Source organism: Leucoraja erinacea, chromosome 1 (assembly GCF_028641065.1).
Source record: "Leucoraja erinacea ecotype New England chromosome 1, Leri_hhj_1, whole genome shotgun sequence".
Lineage (NCBI taxonomy): Eukaryota > Metazoa > Chordata > Chondrichthyes > Rajiformes > Rajidae > Leucoraja > Leucoraja erinaceus.
In genome coordinates this window covers 59,660,831-59,684,454 of record NC_073377.1, presented here as the reverse complement: position 1 = coordinate 59,684,454, position 23,624 = coordinate 59,660,831, and the positions used below count along the sequence as shown (strand labels likewise).

Here is a 23,624-nt window from a genome sequence, read left to right as displayed (position 1 = left end):
TACCCTGTGAGTCGGGTCGGTTCCGGTTACTACAAAATCAACTCAAACACGGCTTGTGAGCCATTTAAAAAGAAATGATTTAAAAATCATTAAAAAAAGACAATTACCAGAGTCAAATTTTATTCTTGACAAGAAGTTTGAACTGACAGATTTATGAATCTAACCCACACAAACTGTTGCCCCGCAACATTGATTACAGTGCGAGTCAGGTAGGCTCAGGTAGGCTCAGGTTACTAAAATGGGCGGGGGAAATGCCCAGGATCCGCTCCATAGCTACTACACGTCAGCCCATTGCGTTTAGCAGCAGTAGCCCATCTCGCTCCGCTATAGGATCTATGGGCGGGGCTGCGCTGCTTGGCTCGAGACGCGGCCGCTCATTAACGGTCCCGCAGCAACAATGGCCGCCTTGAGGAGACTGTCGTCGCTACAGCGCTGGTGCCCCGGCCCTGGACGTCCCGGCCCGCAGCCAGGGGGCGAGTGGCGGCCGATGCTGATACCGATACCGATGCCGGCTGCGGCTGGGAGGCGAGGGCTCTGGGTGGGGGTGGCGTGCGGCGCGGCGGCGGCCACCGCCTCCTGGTACTGCTACGATGCGGAGACGGAGGCTGGGAGCAGGAGGTGGGCTCTGCCCTCCGCTGATGTGCCGCTGCCGGTGGTGAAAGCCAAGGGAAAGGCCAAGGTAGGAGCCGCAACGGTGTGTGCAGGGTCAGCGTGTGAGTGGGATGCGGGTCGGCAGATCGAGAGCCCGCTACGCTTCCAACAGCCACCTGTCACCAGACCAATGCATCACAGTGCAAATAGAAGATTACTCGCAATCATTTCATTGATCTTTGGTGCATAATATTCAGCTATCTCTCTTCACAAGACTGGTCTTTTTTTTGCACCGGTATATGTCCTTGGGATGCTGCACCATTCGTTGCAAACGCCTCCCAGTGATCCTGTCCTGACCTACCCACGGAGAACCTAGGATGCACTAAGCTCCTCTAGTATCTCTGGGATACACTGTGCTCAGCTGATCTGGCAGTAGCTATGCAGTACCACTAACTGAAAAAAAAACATTACCTATTTTCAGGGCATTTATCCAACATAAAATGATCCCAAACCGCAGAAGGGGCTATTAGAACAGATTTCCAAACTCTTAGAGGGAGATAGTCAGGTTTTTAATAATAATAATAATAATAAATTTTATTTATTGGGCACCTTTCAGACATCTCAAGGACACCTTACATAGGTTAACAGGAATATAAACATATAATCAGAATAAAATAAATAATAAAGACATCATAGAAACACAAATTAAAAACAGAATTCAGTCCAAACACAAAAATCAAAAACACAATGTGAAGAGAGAGCAGCGGCAGCTAAAGCGCGCCAGCGTCCACTCTCCCTTCACGGCAGCCATCTTGGACAAAGACTAACAGGATTACCTTACAGACAAAAAATCATCCCCCCCACAATGGACACCACTGTGGGGGAAGGCACAATGTCCAGTCCCTATCCCAAGTTCACCCCAAAGTCAGGCTTATTGAGCCCACCGCAATTGCCTCTACTGAGGCCCGATGTTCCTGGCCGTTCTCACCGGGTGGTCTTGCCCCGGCGTCGGGAGAGTCCTCTCAGCGGCTGGGCCACCTGGAACGGCCGCTATCTAGCTGGAGACCGCGGCTTCCGAAGCCGACAAGGCCGCGCCGGTTTGGAGCTGCCAGGCTCCCGATGTTGAAGTTGGCGCCGCCCACTCCGCTCCGCAGCCCGGAGGTGTTGAACATGGCAGTCTCAGCTCACCAGAGCTCCAGCGCGTCGATCCAGCGCAGCGACCCAGGCAAGGCATCGCCCGCTCCGCTACGCGATAGCGCTCCAGCGCTTTGCCGCCACCGAGGCCGAGGTGCTGGGCGGTCCCCGCCAGGAAACGGTGCTCCAAGCCCACAGGTAGGCCACGAGGACGGGTCGACGGGCAGCCCGGAGAAAAAGCTGCCTCACCGACCAGGTAGGGACCTAGAAGTAAAATTAACCCCTACCCCCCACATTAAAAAGTCCATATCTCCAACGGACAAAAAACAGGATTCACTAAAAACTTTTTTTTTTAAAAGCGAATTAAAACGGCTAGCAGCCGTTCCCCAAGATGGCTCCTCCTCTAGGTTTTGGTATATGTTCATGTAGGTACAATGAAAGTCTTCGCGTTTCCACGTACCCTGTACAGTTGTCTGAGATGTTAAAGCCCAGGAATTTGAAAATGATAACTCTCTCCTCTGCCGTTCCAGCAATGAAAACTGCTAGTGGTCTCCCAAATTCAACTTTCTGAAGTCAGCGATCCATCTCTTGGAAACATAAGAAACTGCACGCTAGAATTTTGAGCAAAACACAAAGTACCAGAGGAACACAACGGGTCAGGCAGCATATTTGGAATGAATGGACAGGTGACATTTTGGGTCGGACCCCTCTTCAGACTGATGGAGTGGAAGGGGATAAGCTGAAAAAGTGGGGATGAGGCAAATCCTGGCAATCCTGATAGGAGGGTACAGGTCATAAGTGATAGGAGCTGAATTAGGCCATTCAGCCCCTTGACAAACGCCACTAATCAATCTGATCAGTCTGAAGAAGGGTTTCGGCCCGAAACGTTGCCTGTTTCCTTCGCTCCATGGATGCTGCTGCACCCGCTGAGTTTCTCCAGCTTTTTTGTGTAACCGCCACTAATCAATCAATGTCTCCCTTCAAACCCCATTCTCCTGCCTTCTGTTCATAACCCTTGACACCCATACTAATCAAGAATCTATCTATGCCTGCCTTAAAAATATCCATTGACATAGCATCCACAGCTTTCTGTGGCATAAAATTCCACAGATTCACCACCCTCTGAAGAAAGAAATGCCTCCTCACCTTCTTTCTAAAGGAACATCCTTTAATTCTTAAGGCAATGACCATATCCTGGACTCTCCCACTAGTGGAAACATCCTCTCCACATCCACTCTTTCAAGCCTGTCACTATTCAGTACGTTTCAATGAGGTGCCCCCTCATTCTTTTAGACTCCAGCGAGTACAGGCCCAGTGTCATCAAATGCTCATCATATGTTAACCCACTCATTCCTGGGATCATTCTTGTAAACCTCCTCTGGACCCTCTCCAGAGCCAGCACAACCTTCCTCAGATATGGTGCCCAAAATTGCTCACCTTACTCCAAATGTGGCCTGACCAGCACATTTTAGTCACTCAGTATTACATCCCTGTTTTAGTATTGATCCCCCTTGAAATAAATGCTAGCATTGCATTTGCCTTCTTTCCTACCGGTTTGATTTGCAGATTAACTTTTTGGGAATCCTGCACCAGCACTCCCCTTTGCACCTCTGATTTCTGGATTCCCTCCCCATTTAGAAAAAAGTCTATGCCTTTATTCCTATTACCAAAATGCATTACTACACATTTTGCTACACTATATTCCATCTGCCATTTATCTGCCCACTCTCCCAACCTGTCCAAGTCCTTCTGCAGAGTCCCTGCTTTCTCTACACTACCGGTGCCCCTTCTCCTATTTTCATATCATCTGCAAACTTGGCTACAAAGCCTTCAATCCCCTCATCCAAACAATGAATATACAACGTGAAGAGTAGCATCCCAGCACCGAACCCTGCGGAACTCCGCTAGTCACTGGCAGCCAACCAGAAAAAAAACCCTTTATTGCCACTCTTTGCCTTCTGACATCTGGTCAAGCTGCTATCCATGCTAGTATATGCCCTTTTATATCATATGGTGCAGTGACTAGGTGAGCTGGGACCTCAGTCATTTACAATATATATTTACAATTTAGTTGAGGGAATTAAACGTGACATCTCCAAATTTGCAGGTGACACAAAGCTGGGTGGCAGTGTGAGCTGTGATGAGGGTGCTATGAGGCTGCAGGGTGACTTGGATAGGTTGGGTGAGTTGGCAGATGCAGTATAATGTTGATAAATGTGAGATTGTCCACTTTGGTAGCAGGAACAGGAAGGCAGATTATTATCTGAATGGTGTCAGATTAGGAAAAGGACAAAGGACATTTATTGTCACATACACCAATTGGTGTAGTGAAATTTGTCTTGCCATGCAGCACACAGATAAAGATTAGACACAACATTAAAGAAATTTAACAATAAACATAAAAACATCCCCCCACAATGGTTCCCACTGGGGGAAGGCACAATGGGGAGGTGCAACAAACATAGGTGTGCTTGTACATCAGTCACTGAAATTAAGCATGCAGGTACAGCAGGCAGTGAAGAAAGCTAATGGCATGTTGGCCTTAATTGCGAGGGGATTTGTACAGGGCCCTGGTGAGACTACACCTGGAGCATTCTGTGCAATTTGGGTCTCAATGAGGGGATCTTATAGAAACATATACAATTCTTAAAGGATTGGACAGGCTAGATGCAGAAAAAATGTTCCCAGTGCCGGGGGAGTCCAGAACCAGGGGTCACAGTTTAAGAATAAGTGGTAGGCCATTTAGAACCCAGATGAGGAAAAACATCATCACCCAGCGAGTTGTGAATCTGTGGAATTCTTTGCCCCAGATGGCATTGGAGGTCAATTCACTGGATGTTTTCAAGAGAGAGTTAGATTTAGCTCTTAGGGCTAAAGGAATCAAGGGATATGGGGAAAAAGCAGGAACGGGGTACTGATTTTAGATGATCAGCCATGATCACATTGAATGGCAGTGCTGGCTTGAAGGGCCTAATGGCCTAATCCTGCACCTATTTTTCTATGTTTTTATGAGAGGGTTGATTCACAAGTTATAGGAGTAGAATTAGGCCATTTGGCCCATCGAGTCTACTCTGCCATTCAATCATGGCTGATCTCTGCCTCCTAATCCCTTTTTCCTGCTTTCTCCCCATCACCTTTTGTCGCCCGTTCTAATCTTGACAGATGGGTAGAGTAAGTGATGAAGACTATTCATGAAAAGTAGACAAAAGGGTGCCAGATAAGGAAAGGAGTGAAATGTAAACTTAGAGGTGAGATATGAATGGAAGAGGAAAGAGGAGACTAGAGAAAATATCAGATTCAAAAAAAAATGTGTACAGGGGGGTGTGGGGTGGGGATGGGGGGAGTGCAAGTTACTGAAATGGTGGGCAATGATCATACAGTGGGAGAAATGGGAGTGCACCAGGGAGGGATTGGGTGATAGGGAGGAATTTCTTTGAAATTGGAGAATTCAGTGTTCAAATGGTTGGGTTGTAATTCAACTAAGGTGCAGTTATTCCAATTTGCATGTGGCTTCGTTCTAGCAATGGAGGAGGCCAAGGAGAAAAAAGACTATGGAAATGGGAAGGGAAGTTAAAATGGTTGGCAGCCATGGGGTTTGGCAGGCAGAGCACGTGTTCAGTGAAATGGTCGCCCAGGCTATGCTTGCTCTTTCCAATGTAAAGGAGGCCACATCCGAAGGACCTAATGCACTGGACAAGGTTGGGGATGCGACAGGTGGTGGGATCACGTTGAAGGTAGCGGCAATGTCAGAGAATGATATGTTAGATGTGGAGCTGGTGGGGGAAAAAATGTGAGGTCCAAGGATACTCTACACTTGTTTAACCTGGGAGAGAGGTAGTGAGAGCAGAACTGCAGGACTCAGAAGACATGGGTGAGGGCTGTATCCACAGCAGCAAGGGATGGGAGGGGGTGGGGGCGAGGGATAAGATTAGTTCCTTGATCTTGTTGATATTGAGCGAGAGTTTGTTGCAGCACCACAACCAGCTGTTCTATCTCTCCTGTAAACTGACCTATTATTCTGCCATGCCCCCCTCCCCCTCCTCCACCTTACTTTGTCCCCTCTCTCTCCCTTATGCCCAAACTGGATCCAGACTGGATTTCTCACCTTTCCACTGCCTCCGTCCACATCCACCTGTATTATTTCATCTAGCTTCACAATTTGCACCTGTTCTATCATTATCTCTTTATATTTCTTTTCATCTCTGCCCTTTATCCAACCTAATCAACCCCCTCCTTGTCCCCCTCCCCTTTACCTGAACCCACCCAACATTTGCCAGGCTTCGTCCCGCCCCCACTTTTCTTCCAGCTTCACTTCACCCCCCCCCCCCCCACATTGCTCATGCATGTCATCCAGAGATGCTGCCTGACCATCACTGTGTCTTTTTATTTACACCAGCATCCACATTTCCTTGATATTCTGTGTCCATATTGATAAAGCTCAAATTCAGCGTGCCTTTTCTTACCTGCCATGCCACTTCCAATGACTTATGTCCATGCACCCCCAAAGATTATTGTCATTGCATTTAATTATTACGGTCAGTCCCATGTACTTACAGTGCCCTCCATAATGTTTGGGACAAAGACCCATAATTTATTTATTTGCCTCTGTACTCCACAATTTGAGATTTATAATAGAAAAAAAAATCACGTGGTTAAAGTGCACATTGTCAGATTTTATGCATGGGTATTTTTATACAGTTTAGTTTCACCATGTAGAAATTACAGCTGTGTTTATAAATAATCCCCCCCCCCCCCCCCCCCCCCCCCCCCCATTTCAGGGCACCATAATGTTTGGGACACCGCTTCACAGGTGTTTGTAATTGCTCAGGTGTGTTTAAATGCCTCCTTAATGCAGGTATAAGAGAGCTCTCAGCATCCAGTCTTTCCTCCAGTCTTTCTATCACCTTTGGCAACTTTTATTGCTGTTTATCAACATGAGGACCACAGTTGTGCCAATGAAAGTCAAAGAAGCCATTATGAGACTGAGAAACAAGAATAAAACTGTTAGAGACATCATCCAAACCTTAGGCTTACCAAAATCAACTGTTTGGAGCATCATTAAGAAGAAAGAGAGCACTGGTGAGCTACTACTCGCAAAGGGATTGGCAGGCCAAGGAAGACCTTCATAGCTGATGACAGTAGAATTCTCTCTATAATAAAGAGAAATCCCCAAACACCTGTCCGACAGATCAGAAACTCTTCAGGAGTCGGGTGTGGATTTGTCAATGACCACTGTCTGCAGAAGAATTCATGAACAGAAATACAGAGGCTACGCTGCAAGATGCAAACCACTGGTTAGCTGCAAAAATAGGATGGCTAGGATACAGTTTGCCAAGAAGTACTTAAAAGACCTTGGAAAAAGGTCATGTGGACAGATGAGATGAAGATTAACATATCAGAGTGATGGCAAGGGCAAAGTATAGAGGAGAGAAGGAACTGCCCAAGATCCAAAGCATACCACCTCATCTAAGGTGGGGGTGTTATGGCCTGGGCATGTATGGTTGCTGAAGGTACTAGCTCACATCTTCATTAATGATACAACTGCTGATGGAAGCAGCATAATGAATTCTATAGGCACATCCTATCTGCTCAAGTTTGAACAAATGCCAAACAGACTGCTAAAGCAACAAAGGAGTTTTTCAAAGCTAAAAAATGATCAATTCTTGAGTGGCCAAGTCAATATGTCAATCACCCGATCTGAACCCACTTGAGCATATCTTTTATATGCTGAAGAGGAAACGGGACTAGCCCCCAAAACAAGCATAAGGTAAAGATGGCTGCAATACAGGCTTGGCAGAGCTTCCCCAGAGAAGACACCCAGCAACTGGTGATATCCATGAATTGCAGACTTCAAGCAGTCATTGCATGCAAAGGATATGCAACAAATACTAAACATGACTACTTTCATTTACATGACATTGCTGTATCTCAAACATTATGGTGCCCTGAAATGGGAGGGGGGACTGTGTATAAACACTGCTGTAATTTCTACATGGTGAATCTAAAGTATAAAAATGGCCTTTATTAATAGCTGACAATATGCACTTTAACCGTATGTGATTTTTTTTATATTACAAATCTCAAATTATAGAGTACAGAAGCAAATAAATGATGGGTCTTTGTCTGAAACATTATGGAGGGCACTGTAGATCAAAATTCTTTGATGCTTCTTATTATAGACACCTATGGATAAATTTAACCAACTTTGTTCATATCTCCTTATTATCAACTTTTGATGTATCTTGTTCCAATACTTCCTTCTTCACCATCCTATTGAAGACAGGTGAAAGACATCTAAAAAATGTCTTTACTGATCTGTGTTTACAGGACAGTTATGCTGTTTATGTTTATGGTTCTGTTTTTGGTACATATAACAATCTAGATTTGAAAAATGAGGAAGTAATCTAATTGAAAGTAACTACATTTTTACAGGACTGGATAGGGTGGATGCATAGAGGATGTTTTCTTTGGCTGAGGAATCTAAAGGGAGGCGTCATGATGTCAGAATAACACGAAGGCCATTTAGTTGAGAGATGGGAGACATTTCTTCACGCAGAGAGTGCTAAATCTGGAATTCTGTACACTGTGAGGCTTTGCTTAGTTTAGAGATACAGCACGGAAACAGACACTTTGGCCCACCGAGTCCGTGCTGACCAGCGATCCCCACACACTAACGCTATCCTACACTCACTAGGGCCAATATACAATTTTGCCGAAGCCAATTAATGTACAAATATGTACGTCATGGAGTGTGAGAGGAAACTGGAGATCCCTGAGAAAACCCACGTAGGTCACAGTGAGAATGTACAAACTCTACAGACAGCGCCCATAGACAGGATCGAACCTGAGTCTTTAGCGCTGCAAGGCAGCAGGTCCGCTGCTGTACCACCGTGCCGAATCATCATTGAGTTCATTCATAGAAAATTAGTGCAGGAGAAGGCCATTTGGCCCTTCGAGCCAGCACCGCCATTCAATATGATCATGGCTGATCATCTAAAATCAGTACCCTGTTCCTGTTTTTTCCCCCATATATCCCTTTAGCCCTAAGATTTTTGGATATTGGAATGGAGTGTGGCGATAGTGATAGAAAAATTTGTTGTTTATGTATATTTCATGCAATATTGGAAATATTCTAATATGTTAATAATGCACACCATAAGAGTTATAAAGCTGGTCAGACGTAGTCCATTGCACATGAAAATGGAGTCCACTGGGAAATTGAAACAGTATAAAAATAGTTTTTTTTCGGTTTTGTTTCTCATTAATTCCATTCATAAAATGTTAAACATTCTGAATGATAAACGTACTTATTCATCACTTCAAAATACTAGAATGTTTTTCCAGGAAAATTAGAAATGCATATTAATTGTGTACAAACCTGTAATGCTGAGGATTAGTGTCTATGAAGGAATGATGAACATCTATGTATTTTATTTTGAAAGTTACACTTGTGTTTATGAGCATTTGTGTCAAACATATAAGCTGTTATTTAATTAAGTTGATTGTTATTAGAAGCAATGCATAATATGAAAGAATATAGAAATCCATAACTGTACTTGGAGTATTTGAAAAAACAGTCACATAAGTAACATTGTGTCGAAACATATTAATCAATGGCCAGATCAATGTGCCAACGAAAGCTCAGTTAATATCATTCTGATCGTTCAATTCAAAGGCAATGTTAAAGGTCATCTAGTTTGAGATTTGTGCACATGATCTTCGTAGCCGTATTGTGATGGTGCAGCAATAAAGTACTGGAGTAGTAATCCAGAGGATTGAGTTCATGACCCACTACAGCAGTACTTTAAATTTTGTAGTGACTTCACTGTAGCTGACTTCATATACACCTCACATGTTTGATTCTTAATTGATGTGAAATAAACTAGTAGCTATAGGCCACTAAATTGCCTGTGGTTTGTGAGGCAATTAGGAGTTGGAACTAAATGCTGGATTTTAAAGTGGCAGCCAAACATAATAAAATAAAAGACACATTTGTGTCAACTTCTGAAGAAGAGATTTTTGGCCTCTTGGCGGGTTTTAGAGGGTGCCAAGGTAGTTATAACCTGATGTTCTGACATATCCCACATGTGAGTGTATCTAGGTGTAGGGGTTTGGTATTAAAATTGGTTTTGAGGCCTTAAGTGGGTCTGATGACTAGAGGGTGGGATCCCACAAAGACTACGCTGTCACTTCTATCCTCATGAGGTATGCTTGGACAGTCTTTTGATGGGCAGGTATGTGCTAAACTGGCAGTGTATATATTTCTCTTATACCGTTGAGGCATTATTAAAAATAAATTAGCATACTTTTTAATACTGCTGTTCGCGCATTATTACTGTGCCAATTACGTATATGGTTAATTGGTCCAAATGATCTACCCCTTTCTTCCTTATCTCTCATTTTTTTCTCTAATCCAGAAAACTACCTGGTTGCTTAGTTTTAGTTTAGAGATACAGCGCAAAAATAAGCCCTTCAGCCCACCGGGTCTTCACCGACCAGCGATCCCCACATATTAACACTATCCTACACACACTCGGGACAATTTTTTACATTTACCTAGCCAATTTACATACATACCTGTATGTCTTTGGAGTGTGGGTGGAAACTAAAGATCTTGGAGAAAGCCCACGAGGTCATGGGGAGAACGTATAGACAGCACCCATAGTCGGGATCGAACCCGGGTCTCTGACGCTGCAAGCGCTGTAAGGCAGCAACTTTACTGCTGCACCACTGTGCTTCTCTGAAACTCTGCTCTGTTCATTTGAATGTCCTTCTTTTTATTTTATGTTTTATTTAAGTTCAGACAAGAATGTTTTGAAACCCCCTAGGAAGTTTTTGAAGCTTTTTGTTTCAGGCTGACGTTTTCTATGAGGAACACTATATTGGCAGTTCATATGTTTGTATATATTAGAATACAGCATCAAAAATGTAGCGGTTCTCACACTTTTTGCTGCTGAGTACCAATTAAGTACTTTCTTAAAGTCATATGGACTGCTTTTAAGATTTTAACACTTTTTGTTTGCTGCCTGATTTGTGCATGTAAGCTTAAAATTAAATGAAAGTGCACAACAGTGATTCAAATAAATTTAATAATATGAAACTTGCCCCGTTTGGTACAGAAAACAACAAGCAGATGAATAAATATTTTAAAAGAAACCCCTCGTGAAATGAGCGTGATTATTTAGCAATGTAAGTCCTATTTCTCTGCTTGCATTGAGGGAGAATGCTTTAGATTCGTCACATATTCCAACTCCAGATATAATTACACAATTTTATAAAAACATAATATAAGTAATAATTTCAAGATCATGTTTTTTATTATTATTCTACATGTGCACATTGAATAATTTCCTTTAAAAAAATAAAAATTAAAAAAGATGATATCCAAATGAGATTTCTGTGGCTGCTGTGCCAATGCAAACTTGCTGGGCAAAGTTCCTCACAGCATCTTTCCAAAGCTTAGTCTGTTTTGGTACTTGGTTTTATTTGCAGCCATTGCAGAATATTTACTCTTCGCCCTGGAAAGTAGAATGCATGGCAGAAGGTTTTGACTGCATGTTTACTGAGTTCTGGATATTATTTAATGACTTCATGGAGGAAGCAGATGAAGTTAGGTTTTGAAATTGTTAGTTCAGACCTTATCACTTGACAACTCCATAAAAGGCAACTGTGAGGATTTTGGATAGACACAAAGTGCTGAATCAACTCTGTGGGTCAGGCAGCATCAGGCAGATCTCAGTGTCTATAGTTGAGAGCAGATCACATATCCATTACTTTCCTTTTCAATCAATCAGAGTTTGAAGGGCAATACTCTTTGACTTTTGGAATAGCTGAATTCGATGGGATGATGATATTTTAATCTGAAGTGCGAGATCAGTGTATTAACTATTATCAGAAGACAAAACATATCAAGATTTTCATGCAACTCTTCCCTAATTTAGCATTTTAAAAGTTGTGATTTTAACTGCCATTTCAAACACACAGGATATACTTCTCTGCACAATTAAATATAACTAAGATAAGCAAGCTGTATATTCCAAAAGCATTCTACTAAAATAAGATTGGAAATGGAATGTCTTTTTGTTCGTATCACAGTTCATACACTCAATTAGGCATTGAAGCAGTCAGTTACTTGAGCACTCAATGCACATAAATGATGGCACTACCATCAAATATCAGTTAAATTACAAATCGGCCTAATATGACTACAATGTCAGTAATTCTGCAGAAGACAGTATCATTTACCAAAGCAACCTTGCAGATTTTCTTGGCAGTGGTATGGCCCAAGAGTCTCCGTCAAATGTAAATGGTGATGTACATTTGGCAATGCGATAGGCCAGGCAATTAGTCATTTTTAATATATCTTAATTTGTCATTATTACAATATATAGCAATATGAATTGAGACACATATAAAATTTACCCCAAACATAAATCCCATGAGATGGCTGTAGCCTTGGATATAGGAACATTTTGGAGCTTCGCAATATCCTAACTATAAAACTGGAGTCGTATACCATTGATTAAATGCCAAAGTTTGTACTGTAAACAACAGAAAGGATAAATCCAATCTGTTAAAGATTGTCCAATCTACCTGCTCTGAATTTTCAACAATGTGTAATTTACTGCTAAGTATCAACAATAATTTGCTTGCTAGTGCACAGTTTCAGTTTTGTTAGCATCACTCGGCTCCAGATCTTATTTGACCCTTTCGCCAAATATGCAGAAAGAGCTGAATTCCAGACGTGAGGTGAGAGTGACTGTACTTTAAGGATGAACCATTCAACAGTTACAAGGTTGTGTGGTTTCCCATTCTTGAAGAATTTGTACACGACTTCAAGAAAGTGAACAAAATAACTTCTTGCCTTGGAGACTGGGATCACTTTTTCTAAACATCAGAATTGGATCTCAAATATCATCAAATACATTACCATTAATTAATAGACTGCCTTTTATAATGTAAATTAGACACCAAGATTGCCAATTTAATAACTGTGGGTATTGAGAGACTTTTAAGTAGTAAAAATCAAATTTTTGCTTTCAAGATGAACAAAAATAACAGTGCATATCTAATCTCTTGTAAATTAGTAATTTGATTAACTATAGGCCATCTGTGCGATACACTTGTGGACATCGCTAAATACAATCAAGCTCCCATAATATTAAATTCCAAAATCCAACAATGGCAAAACTAGTATCCTCTCTCATTCTCTCGCTCCATATTGAGTGATTTTTTTGGTGTGTGCGTAATTTCCCAGCTGTGGACAATAGTGACTGGAGGACATCTGTAAAAACTGAACCATGTTTTGTCATCTGGATTAAAAGGGATCACATTAAACATTACAACTGAGGTCCATGCCCAAAATTCCACAAGTCTATCGTTGGTAGAGATTTAAATATAAATTTAGACTTCTTGGGAGCCAGATGTGCTTTGTTGTACATGAAAATAAATATATCAGTGATATTTTTGGTGGTGCTTTTTATAATGTTGAATGCTAGACTTTAAAAAGGACTTGCTAGCACTAACCTCTAAATAAACGAGATACTCAAAAATATGTATTTCTCATGTACTGAGAACAGTACATTGAACATTCTTACTTGCTGCAGCTTTACAAGCCCATTAACACAATAAGATGCAGATAAATAGGATTCAGTCTTTTTTTATGTAATGTGTATTTTACGTGAAGATCCCCTTCTGAATAAATGGTCACTTTTGCATTTGTAACTCTTTTCAAGAAAGGAAATTGAGTCACTCAGGTTCAGAAAGTTGTTAGGAGTGCTCTGAAGGTTTTAGGTTGTATTGCTTTTGAGTGTGAATAGCATGTGACGGGGAACTAATAGTCCAATGCTTTACTTGATCAGTGTAAGATTATAAGTAGGTACTTGTATTGTTCTGTGACATCCCTTTGAAGCACCGCACAGACAGACAAGCACGTGGCTGATATTTTGCTGCCGTTCTGCTGCTCTGGAAAGCCAGGGGGAAAATAATGGTGACAGTGAGCCCCATACACCCAATAGAACAGCACCATTTGCACACACTCTTGGGATAGCAGCATACCCCAGGAAACATGATTCTTATACTGCTTGAATCTATTGGGTACTGAGATTTTAATCCTCTGGTGGATGTTTGAGCATTAGATTAGGTAGAACAGAATAATATTTAAAAAGTTCAAAATTGTTACATTTTCTACTAAAGGAACAAGAACCATATTGATTTGCTGTTTGTAGAAATAAGACACTGCAGATGCTGGAATCTGGAGCAAAAACAACTGGGGGAAATCATGCAGGCTCTGTGGGGAAGGGAAGGCATTGTTGATGTTTTGGGTCGAGACCCTGCATCAATCTACAATTCCTCCCCCCTTTCTCCACCGTAAATGTTTCTCGACCTGCTGTCAAAATGAAGGATGCTGACTTTATTTCATTGATGTTTTGGCTTGTTTTACAGTTGAAAGCCTGATGATCCATTTCATGGTTTCTATGGAAGAAGCCAATAAAGTGATATTGCTTTGTGTAAGAGGCGACATGCTTTCACAGATGATCCGACTTAAACTGTCATCACTGTGTAATGAATAATCTACTAATAGAGAATTCCCTTGGAAAGACTAATCACAAAATGGCAGAATTTCAAAGTCAGTTTGAAAGTGTGAAACGTGGACCTGAAACATTGAAATAAAGGTAATTATAATGATGAGCATGGAATTGGTTTCCATAGAAAGAAAAATAAAGGTAAGGCAGTAGATCAATGGCAAACATTTAAGGAAATATTTCATAAATTTCAACAAAGGCATTTTAATGATGGGGGAAAAAGTTCCATGAGAAAGATGCACTATCTGTAGCTAATTAAGGACGTTGAGGATACAGTACTATAATATTGAAAGAAAAGGCATGTAACATTGCAAAGATTAGCAGTCAATAACTAAAACTAATCATAAGGGAACAATTCAAGAGTAAATTAGAAAATAACATAAAAAAGATTAACAAAGATAAAGTAAACATTGGTCCATTAGATGAGGGAATTAATGGGAAATTGAGAAATGCCAGATATTCTAAATACAGGTGCACAACCTTTTATCCGAAAGCCTTGGGACCAGACACTTGTCGGATTTCGGACATTTTCGGATTTCAGAATGGAAGATTTTTAGCGTAGATTAGGTAGGTAGCGCGGGCGGCTTGAAAAATGTGGAGCAGCTGCCTCCTCCCCGGAGACCGGGAGAATCATTGCATAAATGTTAGTCAGTTAGTTTGGAGGGATTTTATGTGGTGGTGGTGGAGTAGGGGTGAAGGGGGAAACTTTAATTCTTAGTCCCCTACCTGGTCGGCGACTCCCAACCTCGCGGAGCTGGGGGCTCCGTCCGGCCGCGGGCGGCGCCGGTTGTAGCTCCGACCCCGGCAACTCTACCCCTGGCTGCGAGGCGCTCCAAATCCAGCGCGGCCCGCGGCCGGACGTCCCAGCTCCGGGAATGTCGGGAGTCGGCGGCGTCGCAGCGCTGGGATACCAGCGGGGAGCGGGCAATGCCTTACCGGGTCGCCGTGCGGCAAGCTCCGGAGCGCTGTGGCCGCCGACTCCCAACATTCGCGGAGCGTCGCTGGATTTGGAGCCGCGGAGCTGGGGGCTCCGTCCGGCCGCGGGCGGCGCCGGTTGGAGCTCCGACCCCGGCAACTCTACCCCTGGCTGCGCGGCTCCAAATCCAGCGACGCGCCGCGATGTTGTGTGTCGGCGGCCACAGCGCTCCGGAGCTTGCCGCACGGCGACCCGGTAAGGCATTGCCCGCTCCCCGCTGGTATCCCAGCGCTGCGATGCCGCTGACTCCCGACATTCGCGGAGCTGGGGCGTCCGGCCGCGGGCCGCGCTGGATTTGGAGCGCCTCGCAGCCAGGGGTAGAGTTGCCGGGTCGGAGCTACAACCGCACCGCCCGCAGCCCCACCGGCCACAGCGCTGCGGAGCTTACTGCACGGCGACCCGGCAAGGCATTGACCGCTCCCCGCCTCTCCGACCAGGTAGGGGACTAAGAATTAAAGTTTACCCCTTCACCCCCCCTTCACATAAAAGCCCTCCAAACTAACTGACTAACATTTAAGCAATGATTTACAGATGTTTAAGCGTCTCCAGGGAGGAGGCAGCCGCTACAGTAGTACAGGCCTGGGTTGACCGTGGGTCGTTTTGGGTCAAGTTTGGCGCCAAACGCGATCTTTGGTGCGCAGACGACATCTGGAAAAAATGGCCGGTTTTCGGAGCTTTTCGGTTTCTGGAACTCCGGATAAAAGGTTGTGCACCTGTAATGACTTTGTATTGCTCTTCATGGTGTAACCTAAGAAAGATCCTGACAAGAGATAATCAGAAGGCTATAGAGAGGGAGGGATTAAAAATTATATTTATCACAGAGTAAATATCTCCAAAGTACTTGAATGGGCTGACAATCTCCTTAGTTATGAAGGTCTGCATCTTAAGATGTTGAAGGAAGGGGATACAATGATGATGGATGCATTGGTTACAATCTACCAAAATGTCCTGGATTGTTCAGAAGATTGTAAGGACACTATTCAAGAAAGGAAGGCGACAGAAAGCAGGAAACCAACATCTGCCCAGGAAAATGCTAATTCCATTATGAAGGAGGTAATAGGGTATATAGAAAATCTAAAGAATCGAGCAGAATCGGTGTCAAAGATTTCAAAGATAAATCATGTTTGACCAATTTGCTGGAGTTCTTGGAGAATATAAAAAACAAGGAGGCTAAATTGGAAATAGTAGGTGTGTATTTTGATTTCAGAATGCATTTGGACATTGAGGTTTCAAGCTCCTGTATCTTCTCCAACTTCTTCTTCTTCTTGCGAATGAAACATAAACCAAAGGAATAGTTAGATCTCAAGCCGGGTGTTAAGCAGCCAGGTTGTTGTCTCTGCATCAATGTCTGCCAGGCCCTGAGCTCCATTTGGTGGGTGGTAGAGCGGGCACCCAGAGATGTTGGCTGTCTGTTGTTGTGCTCCGCATTCACAGGCTGGGCTCTGGCGGAGCCCCCATCTCCACATGCTGGCATTGAAACGCCCAAAATGGTAAGAGGTGGAGGTGTTGCATTGCTGGTCAGGGAAGATATTACAGCAGTGCTTTGGCAGGATAGATTGGAGGGCTCGTCTAGGGAGGCTATTTGGGTGGAACTGAGAAGTGGGAAAGGTGTAGCAACACTTATAGGGGTGTATTATAGACCGCCAAATGGGGAACGAGAATTGGAAGAGCAAATATGTAAGGAGATAGCAGATATTAGTAGTAAGCACAAGGTAGTGATTGTGGGAGATTTCAACTTTCCACACATAGACTGGGAAACACATTCTGTAAATGGGCTGGATGGTTTGGAGTTTGTAAAATGTGTGCAGGATAGTTTTTTGCAGCAATACATAGAGGTACCTACTAGAGGAGGGGCAGTGCTGGACCTCCTGTTAGGAAATGAGACGGGACAGGTGGCGGAGGTATGCGTTGGGGAGCACTTCGGGTCCAGTGATCACAATACCATTAGTTTCAATATAATTATGGAGAGGGTCAGAACTGGACCTAGGGTTGAGATTTTTGATTGGAGAAAGGCTAACTTTGATGAGATGCGAGATGATTTAAAAGGAGTGAACTGGGACATTTTGTTTTATGGGAAAGATGTAGAAGAGAAATGGAGGACATTTAAAGGGGACATTTTAAGAGTACAGAATCTTTATGTTCCTGTTCGGTTGAAAGGAAACAGTAAAAATTGGAAAGAGCCCTGGGTTTCAAGGGAAATTGGACATCTTGTTCGGAAAAAGAGGGAGATCTACAATAATTATAGGCAGCATGAAGTAAATGAGGTGCTTGAGGAGTATAAGGAACGTAAAAAGAATCTTAAGAAAGAAATTAGAAAAGCTAAAAGAAGATACGAGGTTGCTTTGGCAAGTAAGGTGAAAGTAAATCCAAAGGGTTTCTACAGCTATGTTAATAGCAAAAGGATAACGAGGGATAAAATCGGTCCATTGGAGAGACAGAGTGGGCAGCTATCTGCAGAGCCAAAAGAGATGGGGGAGATATTGAACAATTTATTTTCTTCGGTATTCACCAAGGAGAAGGATATTGAATTATGTGAGGTAAGGGAAAACGAGTAGAGTAGCTATGGATACTATGAGTTTCAAAGTAAAAGAAGTACTGACACTTTTGAAAAATATAAAAGTGGATAAGTCTCCAGGTCCTGACAGGATATTCCCTAGGACATATAGGGAAGTTAGTGTAGAAATAGCCGGGGCTATGACAGAAATATTTCAAATGTCATTAGAAACGGGAATAGTCCCCGAGGATTGGCGTACTGCGCATGTTCCATTGTTTAAAAAGGGTTCTAAGAATAAACCTAGCAATTATAGACCTGTTAGTTTGACTTCAGTGGTGGGCAAATTAATGGAAAAGATACTTAGAGATAATATATATAAGCATCTGGATAAACAGGGTCTGATTAGGAACAGTCAACATGGATTTGTGCCTGGAAGGTCATGTTTGACTAATCTTCTTGAATTTTTTGAAGAGGTTACTAGGGAAATTGACGAGGGTAAAGCAGTGGATGTTGTCTATATGGACTTTAGTAAGGCCTTTGACAAGGTTCCTCGTGGAAGGTTGGTTAAGAAGGTTAAACTGTTGGGTATAAATACCGGAATAGCAAGATGGATTCAACAGTGGCTGAATGGGAGAAGCCAGAGGGTAATGGTGGATGGCTGTTTGTCGGGTTGGAGGCAGGTGACTAGTGGGGTGCCTCAGGGATCTGTGTTGGGTCCTTTGTTGTTTGTCATGTACATCAATGATCTGGATGAAGGGGTGGTAAATTAGATTAGTAAGTATGCAGATGATACCAAGATAGGGGGTGTAGTGGATAATGAAGAGGATTTCCAAAGTCTACAGAGTGATTTAGGCCATTTGGAAAAATGGGCTGAAAGATGGCAGATGGAGTTTAATGCTGATAAATGTGAGGTGCTACACCTTGGCAGGACAAATCAAAATAGGACGTACATGGTAAATGGTAGGGAATTGAAGAATACAGTTGAACAGAGGGATCTGGGAATAACCGTGCATAGTTCCTTGAAGGTGGAATCTCATATAGATAGGGTGGTAAAGAAAGCTTTTGGTATGCTAGCCTTTATAAATCAGAGCATTGAGTATAGAAGCTGGGATGTAATGTTAAAATTGTACAAGGCATTGGTGAGACCAAATCTGGAGTATGGTGTACAGTTTTGGTCGCCCAATTATAGGAAGGATGTCAACAAAATAGAGAGAGTACAGAGGAGATTTACTAGAATGTTGCCTGGGTTTCAACAACTAAGTTACAGAGATAGGTTGAATAAGTTAGGTCTTTATTCTCTGGAGCGCAGAAGGTTAAGGGGGGACTTGATAGAGGTCTTTAAAATGAGAGGGATAGACTGAGTTGATGTGGACAAGCTTTTCCCTTTGAGAATAGGGAAGATTCAAACAAGAGGACATGACTTCAGAATTAAGGGACAGAAGTTTAGGGGTAACATGAGGGGGAACTTCTTTACTCAGAGAGTGGTAGCGGTGTGGAATGAGCTTCCAGTGGAAGTGGTGGAGGCAGGTTCGTTGGTAACATATAAAAATAAATTGGATAGGCATATGGATGAGAAGGGAATGGAGGGTTATGGTATGAGTGCAGGCAGGTGGGACTAAGGGAAAAAAGTTGTTCGGCACGGACTTGTAGGGCCGAGATGGCCTGTTTCCGTGCTGTAATTGTTAATGGTTATATGGTTAAAACAAGTACGAAGTCTGTTGAGCTTCACCCATGCTCCTCTGGAGAGGTCAGACCCTGGACAGCTTTTATCTGGTGAAGAAATGTAGCTGTGTAATGGAGATGAGGTTGCCATCCACTCCTGTGACCACTTGGTGGCTATCCAGTGTGCTTTTGTCTCAGTTGGCTGGATGGATGCTAGGAATTGTTCTCCAACAAGGTATCAAATGTTGGGGTGACACATCCTCAACGATACTTTATTTTCATTTATTATGTTATCTTTGAGTACTGTGTTTATAGACATGTTATGCTGCTGCAAGTAAGAATTTCAACATTCCGTTTTCAGTACATATGACAATTAAACTCTTTTGACATGACTCTTGACTTCTCAAGGACAATTAGGGATGGGAAATTAAATGCTGACAGTCTGCAAACCTCACATCTCTTGAAAGATTAAAAAATTTAAATGGATGAAATGAGTGGGCAGGAAGTTGGCAGATAATTTGGAAAAATGTGATGCTATCAACTGAATGGAAGAATGAAAGAGCAAACTATTTAAAAGCTGATTCTGCAAAATGACGCAGGAAAGGATCTGTGGTCTTTGGACATGAAAAACAGTTAGCATGCACAAACTGCAAGTATTCAAGTATGAAAGAAGGGAAGTTTTAATGCAATTTTACAAGGCACAGGTGATTTCCGTCTGAAGTATAGCATACTTGTCTCCATGTTTAAGGAACAATGTGTTTATACTGGCAGCAGCGCAGGTGGCTTACTGGGATGAAGAGGTTGATATACGAGGAAAGATTGAACAAGTTGAGTCTTTACTTTTTGGACTATAGAAGAAAAAGAGAAGAACTTACTGAAGTGAGTGACATTCTGATGGAATGTAGATGCTGAGGGAAATGTTTCTCTAAATTAGACTATCTAGAACTAAGGGCTTTAGTTTCAGAATAAGTAGTTGCTCATTTTAATCAGATGAGAAAAAAAATCTTCTTTTAGAGAGTTGTGAATCTCAGTCTTGAGAGGCAGCATCATTAAATATATTTGAGATATATTTTGAACAAATCTCCTATAAATATAATTTACCTAACTCACATTTTTTTAGATATTTACAAATTAGACATTTTTTGAGGGCTACTCAGCCCTTTTTTCCGTTACCACATCAAACCGATATCTTGGGAAACTTTTTATATTTGAACCCTTATCAGAATGGGCTTAATAACGACTTTTTATGAGTTGAGTTTGAAATTAAAAAAAGATACATTTGATAAAATTAAGAATGACTGGGAAAGAACTTCAAATGTCTTTATTCATAGAGAAATGGGAGAGGATTCTTCAATTAGTTAATACTTCCTCAATGTGTGCAAGGCACGCTTTGATACAATTCAAGGTGGTTCACAGAGCTCATATGTCAAAAGATGTTAGCTCGTTTTTATCGTCAAATAAATCCTACCTGTGACGGATATAATTCTGAAGTGGCCTCATTGACATATGTTTTGGTCCTGCCCACTTTTGGAAAAATATTGGAAATAAAATGTTGATACTATTTCTGTAGTTTTAGGTATTGATTTACAACCTCACCCTATTACTGCAATTTTTGGGCTACCAATGTTAGATTCTATTCATTTGTCCCGTTCCGCCCATCGGCTGATTGCTTTTACCACATTAATTGCCAGAAGATCTATTTTATTTAAATGGAAAGATTCCAATCCTTCGACCACACTCCATTGCTACTCTGAAACAATATCATGTTTAAATTTAGAAAAAATTAGGAGTGACATTGTTGAACCCTTGGTTAGATTTTATAGGACTTGAGGAAGATTTATTCAACATTTTCTTACGACATGAACTGTCCCCTCGCCAACTGTTTTTTTTTCTGTTTTTTCTTTTTTTTTCTTTTTGATTTGTTGTTTTTATACATATAAGTTCTCTTTTAAACACTTAACTATATTTACATAGACCGGGAGGTCTATATTCAATGTGTATTTTGACACTGGGCTCATATTTAGGTTATACCTGCCATTAATGTAACCCTGATCCCTATGTATCAATATCACTGTTATGTTTATCATTACTTTTTTGTTCTTTTGTTTTTACTTTTGAAAAAAACGAATAAGATGATTTTAAAAGAAAAGAAAGAGATATAAATTGTGGGCTTTGGGAAAAGAGTAGGTGAATGGGACTTATTCGACTCTACTTCTTTGAGCTGGAAAAGACAATGAGACTAATGACCTCCTCTTGTCATGACAATTCTATGATTCAGATCGAGATGATTAAAATCTGAAGGAATGTAATTTCACGCTGGTAAATGTTAATTTTCAGCCTCGGGGGGTTGTTTGACATTAATTAAAGCACTAAAGTTTCCACGAGACAAATGAATATCCTGTTTTTCTGATATGTTCAGTAGGTTTCCACCATAAAAGTATCATAAACTTCATGAGGTTCGATGTATTTCTCTGGTACGTTTCTGGAGAGAGACGGCAGAAGCAATAAGTTAACGTACTGCGTTTCCCATTTTCTACTTTGACCTTATGGTTGATGGAAGTTTCTCTTTAATCTACACTGTAATGATGACCATCACTATTAGTTATGCGATAATGTTTTGATCAAAAACTCTGGGGCTTTATGCTTGTGCATTAATGGAGTCGTATAGCATAAAAATAGTCCCTTTGGCCAAACTTGTCCATGTTCGACAAGATGTCCCATCAAATCTACCATTTGCCTGCATTTGGCCTATTATCAATCATGCCCAAATGTCTTTTAAATGGTGTATTGTACCTGCCTCAACTACATCCTCTGGGAGCTTGTTTCTTATATCTGTGTGAAAAGGTTGACCCTTGGGTATCTATCAAATCTTTCCTCCCATCTTAAAGCTATGCTCTTCGGGTTCTTAATTCCCATACCCATGGTAATTACTCTGCATTTATCTATTTCCATCATGATATTATACACCTCTGTAAAATCACCCCTCAGCCTCCTGCTCTCCAAGGAATAAATGCCATACATGGTAATACCAGATATTAGCTGGCTGTTGAAAAGGACTTGGAATTTGAAAAATGTGGACAAAGCAGATTTTTTTTTGTAGTTAAACTTGAAATGAACATTTTCTTTTCACGTTAACGCCCTGTTCCTTTTGTTTTTCTGTAAAAAAAAGTTATTGGAAGTGGCAACTTTTATAGCAACCTGAAGTATTAATCATTATAAATCAGAAACATTTAAAGAAACATTTTTATTTCTGTGTCATCCTCATAGCTTTTGCTTTATTTAAAACTTTAGTCTTTATATGATTTAAAGATTATAATCAATCAAAACCATGTAAAACTGCCATGTAATTTGTAAAAGTTAATTAAGTTATTTCACCTTTGAGATTGACCTAAATATTTTTGAAGCAAAAGCAAGTGTGAATATGAGCAAGAAACTAATTGTTAATGGTCACATAAGCTATTTTGCCAATGCAATTTTTAAAATTCTATGCTGCTTCCGTTTGTATTGTATTCCAATGCAAACATAAAATTATTTATTTATTGGGTAGCTCTGGATTGATAGGCAATTTTTTCATCATTTACCGTAAGTGGCAAACGTTATCACTTGATGGGTATGTTCACGTGCGATGAAAGGCTAATGTGTTGTACGAAGTAAGATGAAAGATTCAATTGCTTGTTTATTTTCTTGAAGCTTTGTGCAATTGGTTGGCACCTGTTTTCCTTGAATGGTTGTGAATTCTTTATCTGGAACTCAATCAGGTCATCATGAGAAAACCAAATGTGAAACATCTGAGTAAAAATTTAATGGTGTTGGTTCAAGGTAATGTGAGACAATGTATTGGCAGTGAACCTTGCTTTTAGTTAGTTAGTACTTAAGACAATGATACAGAGTACAACCAATTTATAAGGAATACCCATTGCCGTGTTGTATTTGAATTCTTTTGAGCATTTGATTGGAGGGAATTGGGGTGCAGACAGGAAAACCTCAAGAATTAAAATGAACTTTAAATTCTGACAAGAATTTTACATTGTTTGGTTAGAAAATGTTACTCTGAATTATTAGACTTAAGTCCAGTGAAGGCTTTAATGATCTTTCCTTGCAGATAATCAGTGTGAAATATTTGGATAAGATGATAAATCAAGCTCCTGTTTTTTTATTTCTAATTGATTCAGGATAATATTAA

At 41.5% G+C, this 23,624-nt stretch overlaps 1 protein-coding gene across 3 annotated transcripts in view; it reads left to right on the top strand.

Annotated features, from left to right (window-relative positions):
* The first annotated feature begins 346 nt into the window (after positions 1–346).
* Positions 347–23,624, top strand: part of micu3a (mitochondrial calcium uptake family, member 3a) — a 124,586-nt gene continuing 101,308 nt past the window's right edge. The window contains exon 1 of one of the 3 annotated variants that reach the window (XM_055635510.1): positions 347–679. In XM_055635510.1, coding sequence (XP_055491485.1) covers positions 398–679 — 282 coding nt within the window. In that variant the 5' untranslated portion in view covers positions 347–397. The remainder of the gene's footprint in view (positions 680–23,624) is intronic. The other 2 variants (XM_055635525.1, XM_055635518.1) reach the window with 2 other exon arrangements.